The following is an 18,609-nucleotide window of genomic DNA, read 5'->3' on the forward strand; positions in this document are numbered from 1 at the left end:
AGACCTGGCCGAAAAACCGGTGATCCTACTGTTAATGATCTGAAAGGTCTGCGATCTGGCCCAGATGGCATTATCTATTATAAAACGGACTACGAACAAGAAAATTATACACCACTTCCGCAAAGTCCAAATAATTGTTCAATTGGACCCTTCATCAAACAACAATTATATAAATGTAGGATTCCCATAACTAAGCAAAATATGATCATCTGCAAGAACTGACACAAATTTTACCATTGGAGGTAAAGAAGTTTTACGACGACCTTCCTTTCTGCACCCAAAAGAAAGATAAATAATTTTTATTTGTTTTAATATGAAAATAATGTTAATTTGTAATAGGTAGGATTATAATCTCTGTTTTCGTATATTTCAGAATAATGATATTCGATATAGGTCGTATACCACAATCAATTTGAGTGCCAAATGTCGTAACCTACTACGTTTTTGAAAACAAAAGTCAAAATTATACATGTTTACGAAAAATGTTAGAAAATGATTAAACTGAAACATAAAATCATCAAAATCAATTGCATATAAAGTTCTCATAAAACCAGAAAGTTTTTTGTTTGCCCTGAACAATTGTGGTTATTGAGGATACGACGTTTTGCACTTAAGCAATCGATATGTTTTTTTATCGTTTCCCATCTGTCTCGACTCATTATTTCACGAACTGTAGTAATATCAAATTGAGAACTCCAATATAATCGAGTTTTTGGTAGTTTGATCAAAGACATATAAAATATTGTACCCATAAATTGTTCTAGCTATTTTATTGTCAACCCCAGAGGTTTATTGGGATTTGTTTGAACAGCAAAAAAATTCGATTGGTAAGTAATTAAATTTAGAAAGTTATCGTCGAAAATTTTTCTAAAATAGTCTATGGGGTCTTTATCACTAAGGTCTTCCCCAATTTCAGAACCAGAGACCACTTACCTATTCATCACTATCATTTTCAGAATCAGAAACACTTACATCACTACGACGTCGAAGTTTGACAGGTTTCATTGACTCATTCGACAAAACTTGGTAGAATATGACGCACTGAGGTCTTTCTTCACCGTTTAAATTGATACATGTAAACCCGAAAGCTAAGTAATCGTCATAAAACTTACGACGTTTAACCTTTGAAGTCAATGGTCTTTCATTTGCTTCGGAATTGTTTGGCTTTAACCAGCGTTTCATTGTCATAATTACACTGAAAACGTAATACTTATCTATAAAGTTATCCACACTTCAACGAAACAATTCAAAATAATGCGTGTAAACAAAACACACGACTAATAAAATGAATATAAACAATAATTTCAATCCTTAAACTAAACACAACAGATTAGAGGATCATTGACTCATTGACTGGACAATTCGAATGTACAGTAGAGTCGCGATTATCTGTAATAATTGGGACCGTAACTACCTCGGATACCGAAAAAACTCAGTTAACACTGAGATTGGTTGTACTGTAACGAAATATTTTGCCTACCACATGGGGTATTATTATAAGGGGTAGAAAATTTGGGGCGGAGATAGGGCAAACAAAATAATCGAAACATATGCGAACGGCACTCAGGTTTTGGTAGGAGAGCTGGGGTCGTGGATAAGTAAAAGACAAGGGGGTTGGATTAGGGCAACTACAAAAAAATGAAACAAAGGGGTATTAACGTGAATCTCTTGGGACAAACAAAACAAAAGGAAACAGGAAATACCTCTAGCAATTTAAAAAGGACGCCGCTTAAAGATGCCAAATTATAACCATTACAACAGCTAGTTGTAACTATTGAAATAGTTATTAAGCATAAAAAATATATCTTTTCAAATGAAACTCAAAAAAGGGGTTAGAGAGGGAAATAAACAATTGTTTGTGGAATTAAACATTTATTGTGTCTCACCACAAACAGTTACAAGAATAAATGGCACAACTTACTATATAGTTAATAGTTACAGAGTACAAGAATAACAAAAGAAACTTACATATGTCCTAGCCGTTTATAAACTCTAGAAGTTGGAGATACTACAAAAGCTTACAAAGAAATTGTTACTGCAATTACACTTTAAAAATTACTGTTAAAAAAAAACACTTTAAAATTACTAAATACGTTAAAAGTTAAAAACAAAATGAAGGACGACATGTTAAAACAGTCGTCGCTGCAGGCTTTATTTCAGTCACATCTCACGAGCAGAAAGAGAACGTGGGTGGACAATTATTGTTTAAATAGTTAGGAGAAAATACAAAAAACAACTTTGAAATTAATGTCTCACAAAATACTGTTTATGAATTTTGAGTACTACCAACTGTATTACCAACTTAAAAATAAGCGGGAAGTTAAAAATGTTATTTATGACATAAGCAATCGAAAGAAAATAGTATTTAGTAAATAGGTTTAGAAAAAATAATAACTCAAACAAAACAAAACTAAATTAGTAACTGAAGTTTGATCACAAGTATTCAATTAATACTGAAATTTTTAACAAAAGAAAAGAACAAAGAAAACTCTGAGATGCAAAATAGCTCAGTCAAAAGTCAATATAAAATTGTAAATTTTGCTAAGATTCTGGATCTCAGATCTCTTATTAAGATTGTTATTATCACTCTTGCTGATATGTACCATCTCTAAGAAAGTTCTCTTAAATTTATTTTTCTCTTGTTGTTTCTATTGTTTCTCTAAAAATACACACTTGTTGACACTTTATGCCCTTCCATATATTCCAAAACTAACCGTTGAACTCACTAAGATTTTTAAAGACTTTAAGAATATCAAAATAGCTAACAAGAACATCAAAACCATACGTCAGCTGTACAGCAAAATAAAACAACCCCTAACCACTCTAGAGACTACAGATGTTGTTTATTGCATTCAATGTACTGAATGTCCATCCACGTACATTGGTGAAACTGGAAGGAATCTGTCCAGCCGTATTATTTCTCATAAGAGTGATTGTAGATTAAACAAACCTACTTGTGCTTTGGCAGAGCATACTATCGATCTAGACCATAAGATAGATTTCAACAATGTAAAAATATTAGCCAGAGAGAAAAATAAATTTAAGAGAACTTTCTTAGAGATGGTACATATCAGCAAGAGTGATAATAACAATCTTAATAAGAGATCTGAGATCCAGAATCTTAGCAAAATTTACAATTTTATATTGACTTTTGACTGAGCTATTTTGCATCTCAGAGTTTTCTTTGTTCTTTTCTTTTGTTAAAAATTTCAGTATTAATTGAATACTTGTAATCAAACTTCAGTTACTAATTTAGTTTTGTTTTGTTTGAGTTATTATTTTTTCTAAACCTATTTACTAAATACTATTTTCTTTCGATTGCTTATGTCATAAATAACATTTTTAACTTCCCGCTTATTTTTAAGTTGGTAATACAGTTGGTAGTACTCAAAATTCATAAACAGTATTTTGTGAGACATTAATTTCAAAGTTGTTTTTTGTATTTTCTCCTAACTATTTAAACAATAATTGTCCACCCACGTTCTCTTTCTGCTCGTGAGATGTGACTGAAATCAAGCCTGCAGCGACGACTGTTTTAACATGTCGTCCTTCATTTTGTTTTTAACTTTTAACGTATTTAGTAATTTTAAAGTGTTTTTTTAACAGTAATTTTTAAAGTGTAATTGCAACTTTAGTATATCATGTTATTTAACGTTGTTGTTTCTGCCACGAATCTTACATTCGGGTAAGTTTTTTATAGCCTTTTTTTGGCACCATTCAAACTGTTACAACATAGTAATTTTCTTTGTAGACCTTGATAAAGGTGGCAAAAAACCACCGAAAGCTTGGATTCAGAATAAATAGTACGCCTTAGCAAAGCTCTGTTTTTATTGACTACCACACCCAAAAAGAAAAAAGTATTTACATATATATATATATATATATATATATATATATATATATATATATATATATATATATATATATATATATATAAAATGAACACTTAATCACTATGTTTGTCCTGGGAGGGGACACAGTTTTGTGAATAGGCCGTTTTTAGTGAAGAACTAACAAACTGAAGCACAACTTGACATTGACGGGTACTAACTGATTTTTCATACCATCTTTCTATCAGTTAGCCCTAGACTCCAGCACAGATCAGTGGTAATGTAAGTCGATAAAACCTCACTAGCTCCAGGGGGTCATGTAAGATGCCCCCATTTTCAGTTTTTATTAATTAACAAAGTTAACAGTCTATTGCATTTAGCTTTGTAAATACCATGAGGATTGTTTTTCAATACTGATGTCCTTCCAATGTTTTTCTGTGGCCATACAATGTTTTTAACAACTTTTTATGTAAGTAGTAAAAACCAACGTGTTCTTTTTATATATTTAAATTTTAACTTACTTGTTTTTTAACCCTTTAATTGGCAAGGGTATAAATACTTACTGAAAAATTAAAATTTGTTCAAATATATAGCATAAAACAAGCATCTTGAAATAATTTCTAGTTTTTTTTTATTTTCCATTTCATACTTTTTTTACAGATTGTATCCTATAGGATACATTGCCAAAAAGTCAAGATATAACGTTTAGTTAATTTTGAATGTTTAAAATACTTTGCTTGAATTATATAACATCAATAGGGTTAAAAAATAAAAGATTACTACTAATAAATGCTTTATTGAAAATAATTACAATTTAGTTTTATGGTAAATCATAAAACAGTTCCTTTCAGAGACAATACACAGTCGTGTATTACATTTCTGACACATGAAGGTAGTTTGTCCTTTAGGACACAAATGACACCGACCTTCAGTTGTTGTTAAGGGAAAATGATCAATGTTATCTAGCCTAGTATCATCGGCCGGCCTAGTAACTACCGGACTTCGGATTTGTTTGTTAGGAAATGACCAAGCAGCTGGGCGACCTATTTTTGCTTTATTTGATTTTAGTAGACTTTGAATAATGTCGTTGCGGACCGTTTTCAATGGAATGATTTTTTTAACGTTCAGTGCATTGCAGTGTCTTCTATAAAGCAGCCATCCATTATTTACACTTAAATCTCGCATTTGGGCTAGCAACTTCAGGTACCATCGATGTGACTTTAGGCCAGTTCTATACAAAGACACAAGCATGTCAGCAAGGTCTACGCCTCCCATATGCTTATTGTATTCTAAAACTACCTGGGGACATAATACGTTAATTTTTTTCTTTTGTTCCTTACAGTATCTTTGAACATGACATATTGATGTAGTATCAGAAAATGATGAAACTAAATTGACACATCTATTATCTGCCCATTTGGTAATACTAATTTTCATTTCGTTGTCGCTAACACTTTCTACCTCGTCCTCTTTTAAGTAACACCTTGTCAGAAACCATAGAATATTTTTGAACTGTCCCTAGACTGAATAACTCACTTCTTAGATATGTAACTAATTCAAGTGAAGTAAACCACTTATCAAAATAAACAATTTTACATGGTTTTTCATGAATACTTCTACATAAGGCTACTACCACTTTCCGCGGTATTCCAAAGTATTTGTCCTCGTAATTTGTAAAAATGTGATTCAAAAAGGTATTTTCACCAGCATAAGGAAAAAAATCATATACGATACCGCTCACTCCACATCTAACAAATAATTTAAACCCCCATTTTTTCGGCTTGTTTTTTATATATTGTCGTCTAGTTTCTGCTCGTGTTCCCTTATATGGGACCATCATTTCATCTATCAAAAAACGCTGTTCTTCTGGAATCGCTAAGCAGTTTTGGCGTACATGTTCCAACAATGGACGGACTTTAAAGTACCTGTCGGTGCCATTATCATCTTGATTGTTTGCGAAATTAATGTTTCTTCTGAGACTCTGATAACGTTTTAGAGGCATCACGTCAGCTACTTGATCATAACGGAATAATTGAGACGAAAAATCGCAATAGGAAGGCATGCTGACTATACCCATCAACAGCTCAATGCCAACGAAAGATTTTATTTCCTTAATATCAGTGACTACGGATTTACCTGTCCTCTGGGTTGAATACAGATTTGTATTTTCTGCAATTATCGAAAACAGATCGTCCTTGAAAAAGATTTGGAAATAAGTCAATGGTGATGAAATATCAGTTACATTACTGCAAATAGGTTCTGGCATTTCAACTGGATAACAAAACTCTGGAGAGTTGAAATTAAAATCCATTTTCTGCCGTTTAATGTTAACTTTCTTAGGTACAGGTGGTAAAGAATCCGGTATATTTGGTTCTAATGGAGCCAAAGAATTGTTTAAAGCTCTTTCTGATCTTCGAACAGATTCTGTGGCAACATCATTTTCACTCTGAATTGGCTCTAAATACATATTATCATCAAATATCATTTCAATGTCCATATTATTTTGGTCATCATTTGGTCATCCAAAACATCCTCTGTATCTGAAACATCGGAATCGTCAGAGGCTATTGGCAGTAACACTGCGACTATATTCATTGTCCGTTTGGAATAAACTCCAAATTCGCGACTTGCCATCTGAAAACAAAAAATAACAAGTTAATGTATCTAATTATTCATATCACATTGTTAGGCAATGTATCTTTTAAGATACCACTAAAATCCGTTGGTTATTACTGAGAACCCGGCAATGTTTCTGTAAAGATCCATAGTTTTAAATGAGACTTTATACAAAAATTATAGAGTAATATGGAACAAACAACTTAATATTATATCTCAGTAGACTTACCTTTACCAATATATACAGTTATCAGCATAAAATCTCTAAAAACTTTTCATCAATAAACACTGTTTACATGTGATCAGTTAGTTCACTAACCTAAAAATTGCAACATGGTAGATTTACGTCACCTGTAGAACGTTTGTAATAGATCCTATAGATGGCGACTAGCAACTAGTTATAAAAGAAAGGGTGTATTTAAAGATATATTACCAAAGACTGGCATAATTTTGAAGAAAATACGTTGATACAAATTTTTCCTTGATATGTATCTTTAACCCTTTGTGGTCGACTAAATATTGTGGCTGACTGTCCCAACGGTCGTAGGCATGTATATCATGCAACGACGTTGCAGTCGCCACGTGTTTCCGGCTCCGAGTGCGCCACAGTCGTCATGATTTTTAGCGCCTTTCAATATGAAAGAAATGATCTCTTTGAAAATTCATATTTCTATATCTATTGATTATGAGTAATTGAAATTTTCACATAGTACTCTTGAAACTAAAGGAAATTCAATAATGACAGTCTGAAATAAATATTTCTTCTATTTTGTTATTAAATTTTTATTCAAAAAGTAGTCAGTTTTTTAACAAAATAATGTTGATTTTTTAAAATCTTTGAAAACAGAAATTAATCTTAAAACAAAAATGTATTCTCGCTAAATGTTTTTAACATTATATATTTATCGCTATGTTGACCTAAAAAAACTCATCATTATTTCAAATTTTGTATAGTGTGAAATTTTTCAAAGCAAGTTCCGGGATGCAGGCCAGGGCCACTTGGACACGTTTTACAGTAGTATGTTGTTGTTCTACGTCCTCCGGGTTTGGTTCTGTCACTGCAAACTTTGCAATCCGAATTACTTGTCCTTGAATATATTGCATGAAATAAACCATTTAAGCGGATTGCATCTTCCGGGGTTTTCCCAAATCGTTGTCGAGCAGGATTTTTGAAAGTGGCTGTCAATTGTGCAACCAACGCTTTTCTAAAATTTTTTGAACGATAAGTTCGAGGTACGTTATTATGCATCTTGTATAGAAGAAAGGCATTATTAAGTATTACTTCTAGCATCCAGAAGAATAATTTTCGCCACCATTTGCTTGATTTTCTCATAAAAGCATAAGAAGTAGCATAATGATCTGCTACGTCGACACCACCCATATATTTATTGTATTCACTGACAACTTTTAGTTTACTTCCTGTTACCTCGACCCACCCCCCATCATTAAGTTTTCTGCGTTTCTTAACCTCCTCAGTTGAATTATCATATAACGTAGACAGCATTACAACCACTCGTTTATCTTTCCAGGCTACTGCGGATAATTTATTAGTACGTCGACTAACTACGTCTCCTGGTTTCAATGTTTTGGTGAAAGCAGGTTTTATTTCCATTGGCAGCCCTATTCTATCAGTCATCACAGTTCCTGTCAGGTGAACTCTCATTTTATATAGCTCCTTAGCTAATAGTGGGCTTGTGTAATATCTGTCTGTAAATACATGATATCCTGCGGTGCCATTTCCTGCGTCTATCAGCTTGGTCATTAAATGTACCACAATACGTGCTGTTATAGGAAGATCAGGACGTATTAATGATTGTGTTGTTTGAGTGCCAAAGTAGGGTTCTATGCCACAAACATATCCATTACTCGAATCAGCTAGAGCAAAAACCTTTATTCCCCACTTTGTTGGTTTATCTTTGTTGTACACTTTAAATGACACTCTTCCTTTGAATCCCACGGTACTTTCATCCAGTGATACATATTTGTTTGGTGTATACAACTTTCTAAATTTCGAATCTAGATATTTGAGAATCAATTTCACTTTAGAACTTCGAGATCTTGTACCATTTGCGGGATCATTTTCTTCGGGAGGAGAAACATGTAAATTCCAAAAAATTTGGAAAAATCGTCTTTTTGATATTACATCTTTGAAAAATGGTTGGTAATCTATCCACGCACTGAAAAAATAATCCGACAGTTCAGGCTTAGGGTTTAATGCCATATTAATTATGACAGAAAGAAAACATTTAAATTCCTCTAACGTTACAGGCTTCCAAGTACTCCAAATTGATCTTTTTGTAAACGGCGTATTCATCATTTTTTTTTCAGTAGCATATCTAAAATAATAAAAGTAATCAGTATCTCGAATAACAATTAAAAATTCTAAAATATACCTGTTTGTATCAGTTACAATGGCCGTTAACAGATCATCTGTAAAAAACAATTGAAAAAAATCCAACTCTTTAGTGCCTTCAAAGTTTCGCGGACAATGAAATCCAATGTCCTGCGAAAAAGAAAATTCTTTGAATTTTGTATTGACTGATTCCCATGTTTGCCATATTTCTTCATCTTCTTCAATACTTTCATCACTCTCCTCCGGTTCCTCATTTTCGAACATTAAATTGTCTTTAATTTCCGATATGTCGGATTCTGAAGTACTTTCCCAACCCCGGTTATCGATTTCAACATTATTATCCTCATCACTGTTATGTAAATAGTACTCTAGTTCGTCATTACTTAAAAATCCTCCTCTAGACATATTTTCAAATTCAAAATAACAGAAATATTAAAAAACGTAAACAGAACGACTTCAGCAACAACGTGTAGTACAGCACTGTATTCAACCACAAATAACAACGTACTGAATAAAAGTAAACAACCGTTTTACTTCTAAATGGCGCGATTTTAGCATAAAGAACAAGAATCGATTACTATTTTTATCGATATATCGATATTCCAGTAATTGAACACAGAAAAACTTTTTTCATGCTGGAGATGCCTACGACTGAATCTAAGGCCCATATTTATAGTCGATGCTCAAGTATCGGTCGATGCTTGAGGTCGACCTTGAATGAAATTTGTGTTCTATAAACCGTTCTCAAGTACGAAGTCGAGCTTGAGTACGCAGAAATGACAGCTCGTACTCAAGCATCGGATCGACCTGCCTTGAGCACGGGATCCTAACTTTTGTTGTTTATATTTGTTAAATTTGTTTTCCGATTCGCTTCCAATATATTTTTTTTGTTTTTCTCATTACAATAAAAAATGTATGACGAAGTTGAAGAATTTTTAGAGTTTATTGATCATATTGAAGAAGGAAATCAGCCGGAACGTATACCAAAACGATATATTCGTGATATGGAAAATCCCATGGAGTTTTACCGCGATGTTGAATTTCGTCAACGGTATCGTTTCAACAAAGATACCGTTGCAGATACCATTCTGCCTCTGGTATTCGAAGGTCTACGAAAAGCAGACAATCGTGGTTTACCAATACCTCCAATATTACAATTGTTAATTTGTTTGTTTAAGATTTTATGCTACATGCTACATCTAATTTTCAGGTTGTATCTGGTGATTTGCGGGGTATTAGTCAATCGACAATAAGCAACACCATTAAAAAGGTATCAATATTAATAGCTCAACGTTTATTGATTGCACCCACATCAAGATATCTAATCCAGGTGGTAATAATGGGGAAGTATTTCGTAATAGAAAAGGCTTTTTTTCATTAAATGTGCAGGTATAGATTGATCTTTCTTATCCAGGCCCTCATTATATAAATAAATTGCAGGTTGTTTCAGGTCCTAGAAGAGAGATTATGGATATTGTTGTTCGACATCCCGGATCAAGTCATGACGATTGATATTAGATCGAAGTGCATTACGAGTTAGAATGGAAAGAGGTGAAATTCCAGGATTATTAATAGGTGACAGTGGATATGCATGCAGACACTATCTACTTACTCCAGTATTACAGCCAGGTATTTATTGATAATTGGCTAAAAAATAGGTTATTTGATGGATATCTCTTTTTAGGTAATGATCAAGAAAATAGGTATAATAGTGCACATATAAGAACAAGAAATGTTGTTGAAAGGCTATTTGGAACCTGGAAAAGACGGTTTCCTTGTCTTCAACGAGGTCTACAAACTAAATTAAATACATCTCTTGCAATAATATGTGCTACAGCAGTACTTTATAATATAGGTTTACAACAAAATAATAATGATGATGATGATTTTGTAGAAAATATTGATGTGCCAGTAAATAGAAATGTTAATGATGTGGAAAGAGGTTTAAATTTTAGGAGACATTTTATTCACCAATATTTTGCATAAGAATTAAAATACATTATTGAATACTTATCATATTATAGGTAGATATATGTTAGCATCATCATTAGCTTGATAACACTTTTTATTCATGATTTGTTCTTTTAATTTTTAAAATTTCAATATTTAATTGTATTCCTTATATCTAACCTTTGTTCAATTGGCATTTGTTTGTTTAGTTTGAGAATACATTATTGAATACTTGCTTTATGTTAGCTGTAGTATGTTTTATCTTATTTCTCAAAATATCAGCATCATTATAATCAGGGATGGGCGGTGTCGATAATGTCATGTCGACAATTCGAATGTCGACATGTCGACAATCATGTCGATGTCGAGTGATTTAAAGTTGTTGCCAATGTCGACAATGTCGAGTATGTCGACAATTAGCAAACGATCAGAATGACGTTCCGTGCGCACTAATTTGAAATTTTAGGTTAATCTGGCTGCGCTGACTTATTGAAAAAGTATGCATTAATGTTTCAACAAGTTGCAAAGAGACCAAATAATCTCAAACTTTTGAAACTTTTAACCTCACTATTAACTTGCGATTGTCAAATTCATAGGATATTCCATAATTGTTTGATTGCAGGTTTTTCAAGTGTAAATGAATTTTAAATAGAATCATATAGAGACAATTTATTATGTGCAAACCTCATGATAGAGTAATGCAATGTAATGAATCTAAAATATTACCATATAGATGCAAAACCAGAAAAAACCAGCAAAACAAATTTTCATAGATTTTTAATTTTCTATCGTTACTCGTAAACTCGTAACATTTACAGAAAGGTTTAAAAAAATTAAAAAGAAACGTAAACCTAAACGTCAGTAAACGAGGTAAGATTCAAAACCACAATCAAACATATCTCAGTACATTAAAACCTTACCTTGTTTCCTAACATTTCGTTTACTTTTTTTTAAATTTTACTAACTCTTTATTATAATATTTATAGTATAATAATTACTGAAACAGTGTTGAATCTCTTCGTGCTTTGGCAGAGACTGCATAATAAAAACATTACAACATTTTGCGGTTTTGCTAATTTTTAACCAAAGAAAACATTTAACCAATAATACATCAAATAGTTGTACTTTCCCCGTCCATATCTACAATTTCTTCCTCGTCCAGGTCATAACTATTTTTATCAGGATACTCTCCCTTTAATGAAACATAAATATGTACCAATTTCTTGGAATTAGTGAACGTTAATCTATTTCTTATCAGACTGTGAATGTGTCCCCAATTTGAAAAGAGTCTCTCGATTTGAGCTGAGGAGGCTGGCATTTTTAGAAGTCTGAGAGCCATTTTAGCAAGAATTGGGCATTCCAGTTTGACCACTCGCCAAAATACTAGAGGCTTTTCAACTCCTTTTTCCCAAAGTGTTGAGAATATTCCTGAAATTGTAAACCTAATATATTAAAAATCAAAAGAGCGATAATTTTGTCTGAAAGACTTACCCGATTTAGTGTTAAATTTGTCCCATTCTTCTATGCCCTGATTGCACAACTTTCTGAGTAAGAACTGAGTTATTATACCAGTGTGCTCTGACGTAAGCTTGGAATTTTCATATTTCGGATGCAGATAGTACGCAGTTAATGCGTACACGTTTAACGCCATTTGTTGTCTGTGTTTCAATTTTTCTTTAAGGTTATCTGGCAGATTCAAATTGAGCCACAGATGAACGGCATCTGCTACAGATGTGTCAGATTTCTGACAAACATTGATCAGATTACAAATGGGTTCATAAATTTCTATGTTCTGTTGAATCTCATCCACAAATTCATCGTTGAAGATTAATTCCTTGACTTTCGGCTTAATCTTTTTTTTCGTTACAGCGGCTACTTGTTTCATATATACCAGATTTTCTAGGGACTTTTGAAAGAATCTCGGTAAGAGCACCATCTTGTTTCGGCCGGCAATTTGATTCTGCGCCCTCCCTTATCAACTATCATTTTTTCTAAATCTGGTTGCTTAAATTCTTTGAGGACAATGACCACATTGTCGACTAACTTTTTATCCAGCACGTCTTTGGCTAAAAGGTTGCCGGTGTGGCTACTGCACGTAGAGTGCCACATGTTGTGCTTGAGGAGGGATCCCATTTTAATCATTGCACTAGCATTATCCGAAACTATACCGTACGCATCTACATCGTATTTTTCTTTTGCAATTTTTTTAGATTCTGTTATTATTTCGGCAAGTTTTTCTCCAGTCTCAGACTCCGTGGTTAAATCCCAAGCATCAAGAAAGACATTTTTTCCGTCTGCACTATGCAACATTGTCACAACCGTTTTAGAATTAGTAGATGAGTTTTTCCAACCGTCACACAAAATGACTGACTCGGTTTCCACTTTTTTACGTGAAATCTCAATACAGTCTTCATAGCACTTATTTAAAAGCGATGTACAAAGTTTTTTCCGGCCAGGAATTTTGTCTAAATAAGCAGGACGGATCGTTTTTATAAAATTTTTAAAGAGAGGTGATTCTACCACAGTAAATGGTAAGTTACAGCCGAATATAAATTTGGCTAGTGTAGTGCTTATCTTCTCCTCTTCATACTCTTGTAATATGTCCATATAGTCGGTGATTTTCTTTGATATTTTGGCTGGTCTAGCTTGAGATGTAGCGAATAAATTTCTTTTATTCGTGCTTGTGTAGCTTGTGCTGGAGGAAGTTGGAGTACTTAAGTTAGTCAAATTACTACTCTCAGTATCAGTAGTTGATAACATCATATTTTCAACAATACTATGAGTGCCTTGAATTGCTACACCATTGTTTTCTTCCAATTCCAATAAGGCGGCATCGGTATCTAATGAATTTTCTATAATTCCATCTAGCATGGTTTCAGGTGAAGTTCCAGTCACAATAGCTAGCGAACCATCTTCCATAACTTCGTAACTACCGTTCGTTGTATTCTAAAATTCAAAATAAAAAGAAACTCTAAGGTGACTAAATATGAAGGGCGGATCTACGGACACCCTGTATACAGAAGTTGGCATAGATACAGCGTTTTGTACTTAATTCAATAGGCCAATCCGTTTTTTGTCGTAAAATACTAAACTTGGTGTTTTTTAAATGGGACACCCTGTATATACAGATGCAACAACGTGAAAACAACGTGAAAACCTCAGAATACAAATTCTGGGGTGAAAACTGATGCAATTTATGTCCCCTTCCGAATTCGAATTAAATAGTAATCAAGAAATCTACAATAATATATAGTGCGTTATTTTCACTTCTTGCCGTTAGATGGCTATACGGTTTTTGACGCCATGTTTTCTCCAATATACTACTACCGAAATTGTGATCCATGCGTTGTTGAGTTATGCGGCTCCGAACACATTTTACGATTCATTTTTATATTATACATAAATGTAATTTCAAAAAGTTCCCCCCAAAATTTTTTCTAGATCCGCCCCTGCTAAATATGTAGTAGAACATACGTCCTATATAATCACTTGTGGATTAACTGTAGGTGTAAAACCTGTGTCTGAGCCAGTATTTTCGTATATCGAAACATGCGACATTTCATTATTGGATTGATTACCATTGCCACGATCTAACTTGCAGACGTTTCTTAAAATGAAAGTACGGGACGGGGTTAGTTATCAGCCGATACAAATATCAATTTCAGAGAATAAATCTCTATAGCTATCCAGCTAAAATTAATTAAAATATTTCTTCTTACCTGTGACTTTGCAATCTTGCTGCAGCTGTATTTTTTATCACATTTCCACATACACAACATTTAGCCGCGTGCTTTCCTTCTATCTTTAATACTTTGAATGATAATATATCATAGTTTTTATTCAGTTTTCTGCCACTCATTTTGATTCTGATCAGATCAGATCACATTCAAAGTTTATAACTGAATAATTTCATAACATAACCTCACTTTTTTTTATTATGGACACGTTGCTGACATTGTCGACATTGTTGACACGTTCTCGACATTGTCGACACGTCTGTGTCGACAATTAAAGTCGACGTGTCGATGCCCATCTCTGATTATAATTAGCTTGATTACACTTTTTGTTCATGATTTGTTCTTCCAATTTTTTATTTTTAAAATTTCAATAGTTTATTTCATTGCTTCCTTATACACAAGCTTTTTTCAATTGGCATTTGTTTGTTTAGTTTGATAATACATTATTGAATACTTGTATTATGTTAGATGTAGTATGTTTTATCTTATTTCTCAAAATGTCAGAATGATTATCATTTAAAATTTCAATATTTTATTTTATTTCTTTCTTATATCTAATCTTTGTTCAGTTCAATTCAAAGTTGTTTATTTTGAGAATACATTATTGAATACTTATATTATGTTAAATATAGTATGTTTTTGTCTTATTTATAAAAATGTATTTTTTTATGTTTTAATTTAAAATAAATGAGGGTTTTTCACTCACTATGCTCAGACAACTTAAGCAAGTATGTCTTTACTGAGTACAAGGAGTTTCCCTCCTTTTAATTAAGTGTTTATTCCTTTCATAAAACCTTTCCTTACCAAATAAAAATTATACAAATTTAGAATATTTAAACTTTATTTAAAAAATTATACAGTTATAATTAAATACAATATAAAATAGATTATTTTATTTTATTTTATAGCTTCATCAGGAGTAAACTGTAAAACAATTAGAACATTACAAAAAAATGATGTAATTATATATATATATATATATATATATATATATATATATATATATATATATATATATATTGTTATGATATGTAAAATCGAGAAACATATTGGTTTGTTTAAAAATATTTCAAAATTCAATAACATTAAAATAATTCAGATAAGTAGGATAATATCCAACAAACATTTCGAAGAAGGAGAGTTATTAATTTCTTGAATTACCTGTACCAAACAAAAAGTAAGCTTTGCATAAATTATTTCTTTGTTATACTTGAGTGACCCGCATAATTTTAAGTGAAAACAAAAAGACAATTGAACGGGGTTTTCCAAAATACATTAATGCAGTGATTAGGGACAAATAGAAGAGATTTTAGATAGAGGTTTTTGTTAGTTTTTAAGAATTATAGAAAATATTATTTGTAAATAAGTTTTAGGAAATTTTATAATTATAGGTAAAAATTTGTTTGTTATCGAAATGAAAAAATGGGGGAATTGTGACGAGTTTTGATTGGCGGAGATTGAAAAAGGTGGGATAAGTATGTAGGAAAAAGTTTAGCGAGATTGAGGAGGAGAGAGAAAAAGATCAGTTGGTTTCCAAGTCTGTGAGAGGAACGGTGATTGTTCTCTGGCGGTTCCTGAAATGTAGCAAGCAGTAGTGGAATGTTAGTGAGTTTTTGTGGAGTTAGTGTATCTGACAGAGGCTGAAGCAGCAAAATATTGTAAGTCATATTTCTCTACTTATATTCCAAGAGTCACTGTTCAGGCCAACGAGAGATTCAGTTTATCGTAAAGAGAAGATATTCCAAGAGTCATTTTTCACTCGGGCCAACGAGAGATTCAGTTTATCGAGAGGAGAAAGGCTATCATAATTTGAATGATTTGTGCTTTTGAAGGAGATCATTAAGGACGATATACTTGCAACAATCTGTGTAAGATTGCTGTTTACATAGGGAGCGGTTGAGAGGAGATAATATAATCTACAAGGAACAAGGATTTGGACCACTCATCATCAGAGAGAGATATTTTTGTTTCTGCAGTTTTTTTCTTTTATTGATAACAAAATTTTTACACGTAATTGAGAAAGGATATAAATATTTTGATTAGGAGAGTTAGAATAGTTTGGAATTTTGAGATTTCAATTAATATTGTTTGTACCATTAATTTTGATTGTTCACGTACGGAGAACAAAATTTTGAGAATCCTTATATGAGATTTGTTTATTGAAAACCTTTGAGTGTGAATTATTTCATTATTTTTATTTCAATATATAGTGTTAGATCATATGTGTTTTTTATTATTCCGGTATTCTCTGGACCTTACCTTTCACATGTAATAGCCTAGATATTGAAGCACGAATTTAACCCTGAGATAAAAGAATTAAAAATTGTGATAGAGTCATAATCATATCATTTAAATAATTTTAATTAATCAAAAAAATTAATTAGCTAATTATTGCTTGGCGCACCAAGACTATAAATATCACAATAACTGGCTTCCAAAACGTGGGGCTTGAAAATATCGCAGCTTTACATTTGAAGGAAGGGAAAGAGATCTGGAATAAGTACAGGTGATCCAGAGATAAAAACATTTAACATTGAGGGAATTTGAATTTGAAAGTATTTTGACAATTTTTCCAGGGAATATAAATTTGATTTATTGATTGATCGTAGTTAGTGGATATTTACTGCTATTGAATTATTTGATTTTATTTTCTTTACCAATCGTACATTTGATATTTATTTTGAATTATTTGAATTTTACTGATTGCATATTTGATATTTGTCGTGAAAATTTAATACATTTGGGGAGAAATATTGTCGTGTTCTGAAACATATAGAGTGTTGTAAAATTTCACATTTGGCGGGGACAAAAACAGTAACGAAAAGAAACAACATGTCGACCACAAGGAGTCAAAGTAAAACGCAAGAAAGGAAAGAGGATAAGATAGAAGAGGAAACAATTATTGATGAAGGATCGGATAATGAAGGAAATGCCACAATAATGGAGGAAAGAAAAGAAACAGGGATGCTGGAAAAATTATTAGCAATGATGCAAATACAGACACAAACAATAGAGAAAAACCAAATTGAAACATCAAAGAAAATTGATAGAAACCAACAAGAAACATCACTAAAAATGGATAGAAATCAACAAGAAACAAAACAAACAATAGAACTAAATAACAGAAATATAGAGCAGCGTTTGGAAAACTATGAACAAAAATTAGAAGAAAATGATAGAAAAATGGAAAAGCGTTTGGACAAATATGAAAATGAAGTAAAAGTCTGTTTAGAAAAAGTCAGAGAAGAAACAGAGAGGAAACTAGAGATGCAGAGAGAAGAAATAGAAACTAAAATGAAAGATATTAAGACTGTACAGAAAAAGGAATTAGAACAGTTAGAAACAAAATTTGAAATGGCTTTACAAGAAGACAAGAAAGAAATAGAAAAACAAATTGAGGATATCAGAAAACAACGAGATATGGGAGACAGGAGAGAAGTACTCATCCAAAGTCCGGGTGACATAAAAATACAGTTTGGCGGGGATATTCGGAAAACACACCCAGTACCGTTTGTTAAAAATTTGAAAACCAAATTACAACATATTAGATATTTTGACGATTGCAAAGAAACAATTAGAAACCATTTGAAAGAAGGAGCAGCGTTATGGTATGAAAGCAAGGAAGATGAGTTTGAAAATTGGACAGATTTTGAAAATAAATTTCTCAACTATTTCTGGGGGAAAAATAAACAGAGAGAAATCAACCAAGAGCTACAGAATGGAAAATATCACGAAAAAATGGGAATATCTGAAGAAAGATATGCTTTGCAGATATATAACAATTCAAAATATCTAGAATACAAATATTCTACCGAACAGCTGGTAGAAATGATCAGCAGACATTTTGAGGAAACGCTGGAAGATCACGTGATTTTGAGAAACTATCAAGATATTGATAGTTTGTGCCAATTCCTTCAATTAAAAGAAGCGAAAAGAAAAGAAATGAAAATAGAAGACAACATGACCAATATAATGGAGCGGAAAGAAGGTATTCATCAAATTATGACCAGAGAAACCGACATCCCAGATCAACAAACGAATATAGGCCGAGAAATTACAATAACTACAATAGACAACAAAATTACGATAACAGGAATGACACAACAGAGAACATATGAAAATC

The 18,609-nt window shown here is 32.3% G+C and overlaps 1 protein-coding gene across 1 annotated transcript; it reads right to left on the minus strand.

Moving 5' to 3' along the window:
- Nucleotides 1–11,765: 11,765 nt before the first annotated feature.
- On the minus strand, nucleotides 11,766–12,634 carry LOC140450756 (uncharacterized). The gene is made up of 2 exons (XM_072544427.1): nucleotides 12,241–12,634; nucleotides 11,766–12,177 (listed from the first exon to the last, which is right to left on the minus strand). Exons 1-2 carry the CDS (start codon nucleotides 12,632–12,634, stop codon nucleotides 11,861–11,863), a joined length of 711 nt encoding a protein of 236 aa, XP_072400528.1. The 3' UTR covers nucleotides 11,766–11,860.
- Between the last annotated feature and the right edge of the window lie 5,975 nt (nucleotides 12,635–18,609).

This window comes from Diabrotica undecimpunctata, chromosome 9, assembly GCF_040954645.1.
Source record: "Diabrotica undecimpunctata isolate CICGRU chromosome 9, icDiaUnde3, whole genome shotgun sequence".
NCBI lineage: Eukaryota > Metazoa > Arthropoda > Insecta > Coleoptera > Chrysomelidae > Diabrotica > Diabrotica undecimpunctata.